This window comes from Elephas maximus, chromosome 22 (genome assembly GCF_024166365.1).
Source record: "Elephas maximus indicus isolate mEleMax1 chromosome 22, mEleMax1 primary haplotype, whole genome shotgun sequence".
Lineage (NCBI taxonomy): Eukaryota > Metazoa > Chordata > Mammalia > Proboscidea > Elephantidae > Elephas > Elephas maximus.
In genome coordinates, this window is record NC_064840.1 from 76,310,813 (window position 1) to 76,323,683 (window position 12,871).

The following is a 12,871-nucleotide window of genomic DNA, read 5'->3' on the forward strand; positions in this document are numbered from 1 at the left end:
CAGAGCAGAACTGCCCCGTAGGGTTTCCAAGGAGCACCTGGTAGATTTGAACTGCCAATTTTTTGGTTAAATGCTGTAGCTCTTAACCACTCCACCACCATGGTTTCCATATATAGCACACTCACTGCCAATAAACACATCATGAATGAGAATAGTTACTTCATACTAACTTGCCTACAAAGACGCCCCCAGGTATCCAATTAAACCTTGACCAGGAATCACTGAATAAAGAAGAGAGGGAAAGCAGACGCTAACTCTCGAGACGTCTCTCCTCCAGCCACCTTCTTTAAACCTGCTCATTGCCAGTGAGGTGATTCCTACTCATAACGACCCTATGGGACAGGGTAGAACTGCCCCATAGGGTTTCCAAGGCTGTAATCTTTACAGAAGCACACTGCCGTATCTCTGTCCAGTGGAGTGGCTGTTGGGTTCGAACCACTGACCTTTCGGTTAGCAGCCATGTGCTTAACCACTGCACCGCCAGAGCTCTTTTGTCTAGGGTGTGATTGCCCATGAGTCTAACAGCAGGCATGGGCCATTAGCAGTGACGCATCCTTTCTAGAATGTATGAACTTCCCAGCTAGGGCAGAAGTTGCCCCTTTTGACGTTAGCTACACGGGAAGAGCTATGGCAGTAGACTGGGTTTAATAAACTTCCCCAAGGTTCATTACCATTTAACCCAGTTTGAATGGGGAAACCCCAACTTTTCCTATGCAAAATTATGGTAATTAAAGTGGGGACCAACAGGCCCTTTTAAGAGGCCTCTAGGTTTAAATAGAAAGGATGTGTTATTGCTAACAGACCATGTCTGCTGTTACACAAAGTGGGCAGTCACATCCCAGAGACGGTGTTTACCGACTGCTGTCTTCCTGGGCTTACGAAGGGCAGGAGGGCTAGCCCAGTCCAGGTAGAAAACCGAAGCCAGGAATTCAGCACCAAGGCATGGCGGGGGGCGGGGAGGTGAGGAGAGGAAGAGGAGCAGCTTTTAAAAGCACAGTGCAAAGCAGTACTAAACCAAAAAACAACCAAGCCCAGCGCCACTAAGCTGATTCCAACTCACAGCGACCCTATAGGACAGAACAGAACCGTCCCATAGGGTTTCCAAGGAGCGGCTGGTAGATCTGAATTGCCGACATTCTGGTTAGCAGACTAACGCTTAACCACTGCACCCACCAGGGCTCCACTATCGATATTTGTTTAGATACTCCTGTATTGTTTGGTGTCCCTGTATGGTGTAAGTGGTTAACACACTTGGCTGCTAACAGAAAGGTTGGAGGTTCCAGTCCACCCAGAGGCACCTCAGAAGTAAGGCCTGGCCATCTACTTCCGAAAAATCGGCCACTGAAAACCTTACAGAGCACAGTTCTACCCTGACTCGTATAGGGTGGCCAGGAGTCAAAGTCGACTCCACAGGAGTTGGCGTGTGCTGTGTGTATTCTTTAATGGTTACAATGAACGTATACTCAGTTTGTAATTCAAGCAACATAAGTAAAATGAATTAAAAGTTGAAGACAAAACACCAGAGGGCACACCGTTGCTAGGGGGGCTTAAGCGGGCAGATACCTCGCTTCAGTAGCAGTTCTGATCTGCAATTCAGTTCACGTGACAGCAGCTGGGGAACGTGAGCCCCGTACCGACACTGCCCCCCATCTATAAAGACTGTCACCTTCCTCCCAGACATGCTGTGTGAATAAATCAAGAGATTTATCACCTTAATCAAGAGAGAATATGAAAATGTTATTTTTAAGATAACTTATATTCATGCTTTAAAAGCTTAAATATTTTAAGGGGAAGTTGCTTCTAAAATTACAGTGAGAATTGTTACTCTGAAACTTAATATTTTTTTAAAACATCATTGACTGTATTATTTTAAAAAGCTCCTGACTTATCCTTCAGAAGACACTTCATAGATTGAACAGCTAGTCAGAAATGCGCAGGTACATGGTTTACAATAAGCCAGGTTACCTCAACCTTACAGTTACTCCCTATCTTGAATAATTCAAGTTACGTCTACTCATCACAGACCACAGAGATACTCTTTTTAAAGAGGTAATCAATAAAAACCAAAAAGTGATTGAAATTACTTTAATCTGTCATTAAGACTCTATGTTCACATTTTAAAATAGTTGAGCATCATAGATCTGGGAGAATTTACTGGTAGTCTTGCTTCAAAGCAAAGGAGTAAATATAAGATGACTTCTTGAAAGACAACATGCATTTCCTGTAATGAACAGGAGGTGGCAGGATGAAATCTACCTTCCAAAATGTGATATCTCAGGGTTTCCACATATTTTACAGGGTCTGTCCAAATAATGTGGCAAAAGATGAACCCTCAAAAAAAATACAGTTGTATAATTAATAAAAATTCAAGAAGCCATCTTAGCCTTACCATACACATACTAAGAGTGTTTCTGACACAAACAAAACACTATTAGTAAGTCTAATTTGGTTCCCTGTCCCTTTTGCTGAGAACTCCAATTCAAAACCAAAGAAAGAGCTATTCATGTCAAAAAAAAAAAAGCTCCTAAAAATTCTCAAGCAGATAAAGCGGTAGGGGTAACTGCATTCCAATTTCAATTTAAGTTTGAGAAACTCAACAGACATGAAGGAAAAAGTGCCCTATGTTCTAATACAAGATCAGCCTGCTATTTGAGGATATTAACATCTTCAGGTGCAGAAAAGCTCACAAATGATACAAAAAGGACCCGACCGTTTATCAGTGAATACTTACTGAACACCTACTGTGTGTCAGACATTGAATGGCACAGAAAGGTGAGCATACAGCAGTTCCTGTCCTCGGAAGCTTACAGCTGAGTATGGAAGGTGTCCTGGATTGAATCATGTCCCCCCAAAATGTGTGTCAGCTTGGCTGGGCCATGATTCTCGGTGGTTTGGCAGTTATGTAATGATGTAATCATCCCCCATGATGTGATCCGATGTGATCAGTCAATCAGTTGTAAGTGGATTAAGGTGGGATGCAACACCCTTACTCAGGTCATAGCCCTGATCCCATGTAAGGGGAGTTCCTCTGGGCGGTGGCCTGCATCACTTTTTATCTTACATGAGATAAAGGGAAAAAGAAGTGAGCAGAGAGAGAGTGACCTCATTACCTTCAAGAAAGAACAGCCAAGAGCAGGGTCCCTGTGCTGAGAACCTCGTAGACCCAAGGCAAGATTGATGACAAGGACCTTGAGCCAGAACAGAGAAAGAAAGTCTTCCCCTAAAGCCAGTGCCCCCAATTCAGACTTCTAGCCTCCCGTGAGAGAATGAACTTCTGCTGCATAAAGCCACCCACTTGTGGTGTTTCTGTTACAGCAGCGCCAGACAACTAAGACAGGAGGGAAAGCACACTTACCACATAATAATGGACAACTCCCATGAGGGCTGGGATAGGAGCTGAGGCGAGCAGAAGACAGGGACAGCGTAGGAGTTTAAACAGGAGGACTCCCATCTGACCTAGGTGATGGGGTAAGGTTTCATAAAAGAGGGAAGACTTGAGCTCGATTTTCATACGCTAGAAGGATGGAGAGAAAGGGGAGGGCATTCTAGATGAAGCAGTAGGAGAAGGAGCAGGGGGACAAAACCAAGGGAATAGGTTGGTACCAGTAATCCAGCCAGTCCAAGTGGGGTGGAAGGCTCATATATGGCGGCAGTACCCACAGAGGGGGATAGAAAGCATTTAGCGTTCACTACAAATGGGACACAGTCCTTGGTGGTGCCAATGGTTAACATGGTCGGCTGCTAACCAAAAGGTTGGAAGTTCAAGTCCACTCAGGGGCACCTCAGAAGGCCTGATGACCTACTTCCAGAAAATCGGCCACTAAAAACCCCACGGAGCCCAGTTCTACTCTGACGCCCATAGGGTTGCCATGAGCTGAAGCTGACTCGACGGTAACTAATGCTGGTACCAACAGGCCCAATTAAATACTTAGACTTCATCTGTGGCAGTGGAGAGCAACTGAAGAATTTTGACCAAGTTTAACTGAAAAAATGGAGATTGATCTAGTGTTTATGACAGAGAAGATCCATTGGAGTGGGGACGGACTAGAGACAGACTCTCCCCCCCCCCAAAAAAAAAACCAAACACAGTGCCATCAAGTCGATTCCAACTCATAGCCACGCTTTGGTGTTAAAAAACAGAAGGCGAGGTGTAAGTAGAAAACAAGCTCCAGGAGGGGCCTCGTCAGTCTTCCTGATGGCTGTATCCTTGTGCCTCAAACTCGCCCAGAACAGGCACTCAATAAAGATGCATTGACCGTCTGACTGACTGGAAAACTGGCTGAATTGGCAGAATGAAGTGAGAGGTGAGCAGACCAAGACTATTAAGAAATAGATCAGGTTCTTCCCCTAATCCTAAATCAAATCATCAGACTTATATCAAAGCCATTGAAAACCCACTCAATATTAATCTTGATATCATATTAAAGGTCAGCCTGGTGGCTATCTCAGTCTTGTAGTCTAAGATTTCAGCACCTACACGTTATGCCTGAAATGGCAGAAGGAAGACTGGGCCACAGCCTAGCATAGGCTGTCAAACAATGGTCCTTTTCTCTCCCTCCATCTATAAATGAAGAATCTTAACTTGTGGTGTAAATTCAAAAATATGAGAAGATTTTATTTCTTATAGCTTCTGTGCACAATAAAAATAATTTTTTTTTTTTTATTGCTAGTCAAAATTCACCTCCCCCACCTCCTCAGGACATCTTAAGGAGCCCTGGTAGTGCAACAGTTAAGCGCTCGGCTGCTAACTGATTAAAAAAACCCTATGGGGCAGTTCTACTCTGTCGCATGGGGTCGCTGTGAGTTGAATTCAACTTAGTGGCATCTAACAACAACAACAACAGAATATCTTGGAGTGTGAGAGAATGACTTGTAAACTTTCACTAAAAGCACAATAAAAATTAAAAAAAATAATAAAAAGAATATCTTGAGCACAATTAATAGCTTTCTGCTCACAGAATAGAACTGCGCCACTGGGTTTCTAAGGAGCAGCTGGTGACCTTTTGGTTAGCAGCCGAGCTCTTAACCACTGGACCACCAGGGCTCCTTCTGCTCACATACGGAGAGGAAATCTCCATACAGCTCACCAAAATTCCAATACCATATATGATTCAAAATTACCTCCCCTTTTCCGCTCACACAGAACATCTCAGAGTCCCTGGGTGGTGTGAAAGATTAAGGAGCTGGGCTGTCGTTATTCAAAATCCCCTCCTTCTCCCATTACAGACTATGTGGAGTGGTGAGGGGTCAGTTCTGGTGCCCTCTCCCTTTCCTCTTCCTTCTAGGCTGTATGAAGAGTGTTGGCGGAAGGTGCAGATGAAGGTAAATACGTCTTTACAAAGCTGGGCAATGTTGCAATTCTCTCTTCATTGGCCGTCACTGCTTTTCTGGCTAACGTTATTGACCAGGGTTGCCCTCTCTGGGGCACGGGTCCAAATGCTTGATCTTTAGGGCATATGTGCTGAAGCCCTGGTGGCACAGTAGTTAAGGGCACAGCTGTTAACCAAAAGGTCGGCAGTTCGAATCCCCCATCTGCTCCTTGGAAACCCTATGGGGCAGTTCCACTCTGTCCTATAGGGTCACTATGAGTCAGAATCGACTCTACGGCAATGGGTAGGTAGTGTAGGTAGGGCATACATGTGGGTTCTTGTGGGCAGGGGCTGTTCAGTTCACTGACATGGGAGATCCACTTTGGCTTGAGCTTATTCCAATCTCCTCAGCTTCCCTTCCCAGCATACACCGCACAGTCACTTGGAGCTGGGGACCTCTGAGTAGGCCAAGCCCTCTTGGGAGGGATTCTGGCAATAAAGCTCATGAGACATCCTTCTGCAGTGTCCACTTGGCAGACAGGACATTTCTCCATCCCTGTCCTGGCAAAGAGAGCGTGTGCAAGCCATTCCACTGCCACTAAGCACTGCTGTCTCTATCCGAGTCCCGTTCTCTGCTCAAGTCGCCAAGGTGGCCATCAGCAAGTATATTATCTAAGGACAAGTCGAATAGGAAATGAAACCCTGAATTCCCCACTTTCAGACACCCCTAATCTTTATACCTGGTTCTCTTAGACTCCCTCTTCGCCTCCCACAGAATTCAATGAGTAGAAAGCACCTAATCACCACTAAGTGGAAGGTCAGCAGATCAAATCCGCCAACCGCTCCGTGGGAGAAAGACGTGGCAGTCTGTTTCTGTAAAGATTACAGCCTTGGAAACCCTATGGGGCAGTTCTACCCTGTCCTATAGGGTCGCTATGAGTTGGAATTGACTCAACGGCAATGGGTTTGGTTTTTGGTTTTTAATCACCAATTCCATGTGATAACCCGTTACAAAACTAAAACGTCCCTTATACGCTGGTAGAAGTAGTGGCCATAATCACAAAGCCGTCTTTGGAGAAGAAGCAAAGACAGGAGGTTGAGCGTTAATTGAGGCAGGCATCTGCCTTCCCTCCCCCTTCTCTTCACTGTCCAACGACTCCCTCCAAGAGCGTCAGCCCTCAGAGCACCACGCACAGCCCTTCTTGCTCATCCGGCTTTTGCCTGATCTTGGATGTGATTATGGTCGAGTCTTCAGCTTCGCTGGCTATACTCGGAGGCGACAGCCCGCCTGAGCTTTAAAGTGGAGACAAGGCTCCAGGGGAGACTTTTTATAAACAGAAAGCACCACAGTCAGAGGGAAGGAGCATGGGCTTTGGAGTCAGATGACCCTGTGCTGCGTGACCTTAGGTGAGTGACTTAGCCTCTCTAAATCTAAGTCCTGTCCATAAAAAGAAAAGAACATCCCCTAATCTGCAGATTATAAGAATTAAATGAGGAAGGGGCCAACATTTTTATAAGCTCAGCAAAATCCCAGAACAAGTTAATGATAAGGTCACGAACAAGATTGAGATACAATGAGTTATCCCTCTCTTTATAATTCAGTAAATATCACAGCTACACATTTTCATATTTCCTTAATACACCAAACCCAACAGCAATACATTGCCTCCAAGGGTATCATTTTTTTGAGTAGGTATCCAATACCTGTGTGAGGACCTCACTGCCTTTTCTCCCAATATTTTAATATCAATGTGCAATTGGGAAGGTTTCATCTGAAAGGCGGCTCTTGAAATTCGTCTGGGGACAAGAATGATACGGGTTGCTTCCCAATCCTTTCTCTTTCTAATTGAGGCTGTGAGCAAACCTGAGCCGCACCACGTTTGCCGTTGCCTACCACCTTCTGTGGAAAATAGGGACTCAGTCTCCCGGCTACAGAGGAAGCCTAACAAGCTCTGGGACAAAAGTAAACAGACATGGTCTTTACAAGAACAAAAGCTCCAAGCAAACAGTTTAAAGCCCGTGTGAAGTGTGTGTGCATAGACAAACATGACAAGATGACATGACTTGTGGGAGACACCAATTTTCTTTAATGGATCTGCGTCCAACTTCTTATCGCTCGGAGTAAACACACTTAGTGCTAAATACACTCTTCAAATCAAATCCTCTGGATTAATTTATTTTAGTCTGGAATATGCCTGGCTGTATGGCTGCCTAGTTTCCTACAAGGTTTACACAGCAGAGTACGGCTTTCGATCATTGTCCCGTAATAGGTGAATAATAAACCCGCTGCTGTTGAGTCAGTTCCGACCCATAGCAACCCTCTCAGACAGAGAAGAACTACCCTAGAGGGTTTTCACGGAGTGGCTGGTGGATTTGAACTGCTGACCTTTTGGTTAGCAGCCAAGCTCTTAACCACTGTGCCACCAGGGCTCCAATAAGTGAATAGCAAGTGAATATTATTCACCTATTATGTGAATGGGAAACCCTGGTGGTGTAGTGGTTAAGAGCTACTGCTGCTAACCAAAGGGTTGGCAGTTCGCATCCACCAGGCGCTCCTTGGAAGCTCTATGGGGCAGTTCTACCCTGTCCTATAGGGTCGCTATGAGTTGGAATTGACTCGACAGCACTGGGTGTGGTTGGTATTACGTGAATGTAACTATTCACCACGTAATAGGTGAATTACAGTAATATAATTACTGCCCTACTTTTGTGCAGATAATGGGGCATTCTACGCTTGTTTCTGAACTGGGCCCTACTTCCCTAAGCAGCTGGCACACAATCGCAGAATGCTCATGTTATTTGCGTAAAAAACGTATTACATAATAGATGAATCTGTTTGCCTTAATTTAAATCTGGGGAAATAGCATAGGATAAAACTAAAACCCACTGCGGTTGAGTCAATTCTGACTCATAGCAACCCTATAGGACAGAGTAGAACTGCCCCATAGAGTTTCCAAGGAGCACCTGGTGAATTCGAACTGCCAACCTTTTGGTTAGCAGCCATAGCACTTAACCATACGCTAGCAGGGTTTTCAGTATAGGATAAAGTTTCCCAACTCTCAATAAAGCTCCAGTCTCTTTTTTAAATTTCCCTAACTTATCTTACGAGTCGGAATCAATTCAATGGGAACAGGTTTGGCTTTGGTTTGGGTATCTTGTCTTCAATATATTTGTCTAAGAGGCAGGCATTAAGTTACCTATAACCATTGGGAAATTCAAAACAGCCCCAATGCACTGATACACAAAGCACGCCAGGAAGAGCTGGGAAGGAAGTCCATGTTAGAAGGGCGTGGTCAAAGCTTAGGGTACCAGACAGAAAAGCACAGATCAGAACAGCAAGTCAGGGATTTTCTGGTCCAAGAGCACATCTCCGGTAGAGAATCTCCTCTGCCCCGTTTGAAGCTCTTATCTCGTGTTTTGTACTTTCAGAATTTATCTCAAAGAAGGGAAGGCTTTCCTTCTAATTTACTAGAGTGTGATCTGGCTGTACCATCCCTTTCGTCACTGATCATCATGATTGATTTCTCTGATTTGGCTACCAAGGGTAACTCTATCCTCAGCACACACACCTATCTACCCCACAGCTGTACTTGGGTCAGAAGTAGATGGGACTGCTCGGAGGTCAAGGGTATGACAGGGCACTTATGACTGTCGTTGTTAGCTGCTGTTCAATCAATTCCGACTCATAGCAACCCTACATACTAACCCTAACCCTAGCCCTAACTTGTGATAGGGCACTGGGAAAACATCAAATTAAGTGATCCTGGGCATGAATCACAATATTTGATGAAATGAGGCTCAGAGAAGGGGTGAAAATTGCCAGGAGGGGCACACCTCTACAAAGGACAGAATCCAGTTCCCATTACTTCACGTATCGCCCGCGCATATAGATTATACCTCATTACCTGTTCTTAATATCAGGGTGTACTTTTCAGAGACTTGGGCATTGATCTTAATTCATCCTTCCCATTTTAATGCTTTTTATTTCCTTTTGCTCTCTCTCTTTTTTTTTAATAGCTTCATTGACATAGATATCACACATGATACAATTCACCCATTTAAAGTGTACAATTAAATGGTGTTTAGTATATTGACAAAGTCGTGTAACCATCACCACAATCTCATTTTAGCACTTTTTAATCATCCCAGAAAGAGACTCCCTGTACATTAGCAGTCACCTCTATTTCCTCCCCCTCCCCTGGTAACCACTAACCTGCTTTCTGCCTACAGATTTGCGTATCCTCAAGGTTTCGTTTAAACGGAATCATACAGTATGTGGTCCTCTGACACTGGCTTCTTTCACTCAGCATAACGTTTTTAAGGCTCTTCCATGCTGTGGCACGTACCATTACTTCTTTCCTATTGACGGCCAAATATTCCACTGAATGGATATTTATTCAATGAATTTTGCTCATCCATTCTCAGTTGATAGACATTTGCTCGTTCCCCCTTTTTGGCTGTTACGAATGCTGCCGTGAACACTTCTGTACAAGTTTCTGCATGGATGCTTTTGTTTATCTTGGGTATATACCTGGGAGCGAAATTACAGGGTTATATGGTAACCTTGTGGCGCAGCCAAGCTGTCAACCGAAAGGTCGGGAGTTCAAATCCACCACCGCTCCTTGGAACTCTATGGGGCAGTTCTACTGTGTCCTATAGGGTTGTTATGAGTTAGAATCAACTCAACAGCAACGGGTTTTCTTTTTTTGTGTGTGGTTCCTTGTGGTTTTTTTTTTTTTTTTTTTTGTGGTGGTTAACCTGGTGGCAAAATGGTTAAGGGCTATAGCTGCTAACGAAAAAGTCAGCAGTTCAAATCCACTGGGCGCTCCTTGGAAACCATATGGGGCAGGTCTACTCTGTCCTACATGGTCACTATGAGTTGGAATCGACTCGACAGCAATGGGTTTGGTTTGGTATGTTTAATATTTTCAGGTCCATATGTTCTTTCAACCTTTTTTATGATTAAGAATTTCAAACCGTAATTTAGAAAGGAGAAGTTTCTTAAAATCCTCCTCCCACCCCACAGAAATAACTACTGTTAAAAGTTTGGTATACATTCTCCCAAATGTTTTTTCAATACACAGACTGATAATAATATCACTATATTACAGAAGTGGGATTACGCTCTACATATTTTTTGTATCTCATGCTTGCTGCTCAATAGTATATCTTGGACACCATTCCATACCTACATGAAGAGATAGAAATCTCTCACTCTGTCTTGAATCAGTTATAGATTTAGGAAAACTTTCATTATTGACTAGAAACCACAATGCCAAGTATGTTGGATTCATTATGTCATCTCTATTCCCTACACTTGTAGGTGATTTTGCTTTCATGTGATCATTGATACATCCCTCTGACGACTCCATTTGTTGATTTGTTTAGAAAGAAGTGGGTCTAAAGAGTAACTGGAAATCTTACTAAACCTAACACTGATTCTCCCTAAAAAATGTAAAACTGAGTGAGAAGGTAAGTGTAAAATCAACTTGGCTTACCCTCGAAAACTAGATCTAATTATTTCCTATTGGCTGATACTTTAAATTTAAAAATAGTACATGATTAATTGTAAAATATATTTTTTATACAATGGAGAAGTAGAAATTCTCTACCTCCCCAAATCCTACTTGCTTCTCCATAGAATATTCATAGCTTGGAATTTATCCCGCCAGATATTTTCTATACATTTTAAATAATGCATAGTTCTTTAAAAACATAAATTCAGTAGCATATATATTATCTCACAGCTTGTTTTTTCCTTTAGCATTACATTTTGTAGATATCCCAGGTCATAGCTGTGGAGTGCTAAGAGTTGAATTTGGAATAGTATACCTGATTATGTCACAAAATTGGAACTGCTGGAGGGTCATAGTAAGCTCCATACTGCCAGAGCAGAAAGGGTCATCTTAAAAATAAACCAAAAAATAGTTTGGTGTATTTAGGGGGTCAATCTCCAATACTAAGCCACACCTGTTTGTGTGCCACGTCACACCCAGCGCAAAGCAAGGAGCAGGGGAAAGACAAAAAGCCCCTGACACAGTCAGCCCCTCCAGGCACTCGGGACATCCAGGTAGAGAGCAGCCCAGCAGCGCGCCCCACAGTGACTCAGCCAAGAGGGGCAGCCCCTGCAGCGAGGCCTGGGCGCCAGGCAGTGCGTTAGGCGTTGCCACACCTGCAGCGAGGCCTGGGCGCCAGGCAGTGCGTTAGACGTTGCCACACCTCAAGCTTCCTGACTCCTAGCTGTAAAGGCATGCATCAGAATGGCCACTTACTTTAGGCCGAGTGTCCACAACATAAATGAAGTCGCTTCCTGGATTGGCTTTCCGGATGGCTTGGAGCATCTGCTCGTCCTCCAGGCAGCGGGCGCTGAAGCCGGACAGGGGCTGGCTGCTCCGGCAGATGGAGGCCTGGCAGGGGGGGCATAGCAGCACGGCAGTCAGACAACACTACCACTGTATACCCGGGCCATCTAGGCTTCTCAACGGAACAGAGAGCCCCTGGCTTACTCACATCCCACACAAACCAAAAAACTTTTTTTAAAATGTTGCCTCCAGTCGATTCCCACTCACAGCAACCCTATATAGGACAGAGTAGAACTGCCCCCTTGGGTTTCCAAGGAGTGGCTGGTGGATTTGAACTGCTGACCTTTTTGGTTAGCAGAGGAGCTCTCAAATCAGAGGCATTTACATAATTAACCTTGATATTAAAATCTAAACATTGCTATAAAACACAAATTTGATCATTATTCTACACAGTATAGCAATTAGTTCATAGTGGTGTGGGTATGGTGGGTGTGAGTACAAGTATTTCCCTGGAGCAACCAGATTATTTAGCAACTCTTTGAAAAACACCTCTATTTTGCACCTTGTAAGATGAGTTAGGAAACTCTGGTGGCGTAGTGGTTAAGTGCTACAGCTGCTAACCAAGAGGTCGGCAGTTCAAATTCACCAGGTGCTCCTTGGAAACTATTGGGGAGTTCTACTCTGTCCTATAGGGTCACTATGAGTCAGAATCGGCTTGATGGCCGATTTTGGTTTTTTTAAGATGAGTTAAAACTCAAAGTATAATCTGGTTTCAACTCTTAAATACAGGAAATTAGTTATTTTGACCTGTAACTGATTTCTGTGTGAGCTCCTTTACAGGCCTCCAGGTAAAGTAAAGAGAGCACAAGAGAGCAGATGTGCAGAGATGAGGCTCTGGGGTCGCAGGGGAAGATGCTAGTCTCTGGGGTCTAATGGTTAAAAGTTCTATCCTATTCCGAGACACTACACACTTGTCCCTTATAAGACTCACGCTGACAAAAAAAAAAAAAAATTCCCTTTCCTCAAGGATATCAAAACAGAAGGAAAAAGGAGAAAAAGAAGCCAAATAGGTATTAAGTCCAGTTTCAAAGTACGTCGTCCACCTCCACTTCTGAAACTACAAGGAACCATCCTCCCTCCATCTCTTCCTCCATTCACCTCCCTGACTTCTCTATCAACTGATGCTACAAAGAGTGTGAATGTAACTGGCCTTCTAATCTTTGCTGAGCAGAAAGAAATAGGGATACAGAATTTCAGGAT

At 44.0% G+C, this 12,871-nt stretch overlaps 1 protein-coding gene across 5 annotated transcripts in view; it reads right to left on the bottom strand.

Moving 5' to 3' along the window:
- The window catches only part of MTMR7 (myotubularin related protein 7), a 115,550-nt gene that overhangs the window by 28,400 nt on the left and 74,279 nt on the right, over positions 1 to 12,871 (bottom strand). For all 5 annotated transcript variants that reach the window (XM_049866936.1, XM_049866941.1, XM_049866938.1 and 2 more), the window contains one exon: positions 11,582 to 11,716. In XM_049866936.1, the coding sequence (XP_049722893.1) occupies positions 11,582 to 11,716 (135 nt within the window). The remainder of the gene's footprint in view (positions 1 to 11,581; positions 11,717 to 12,871) is intronic.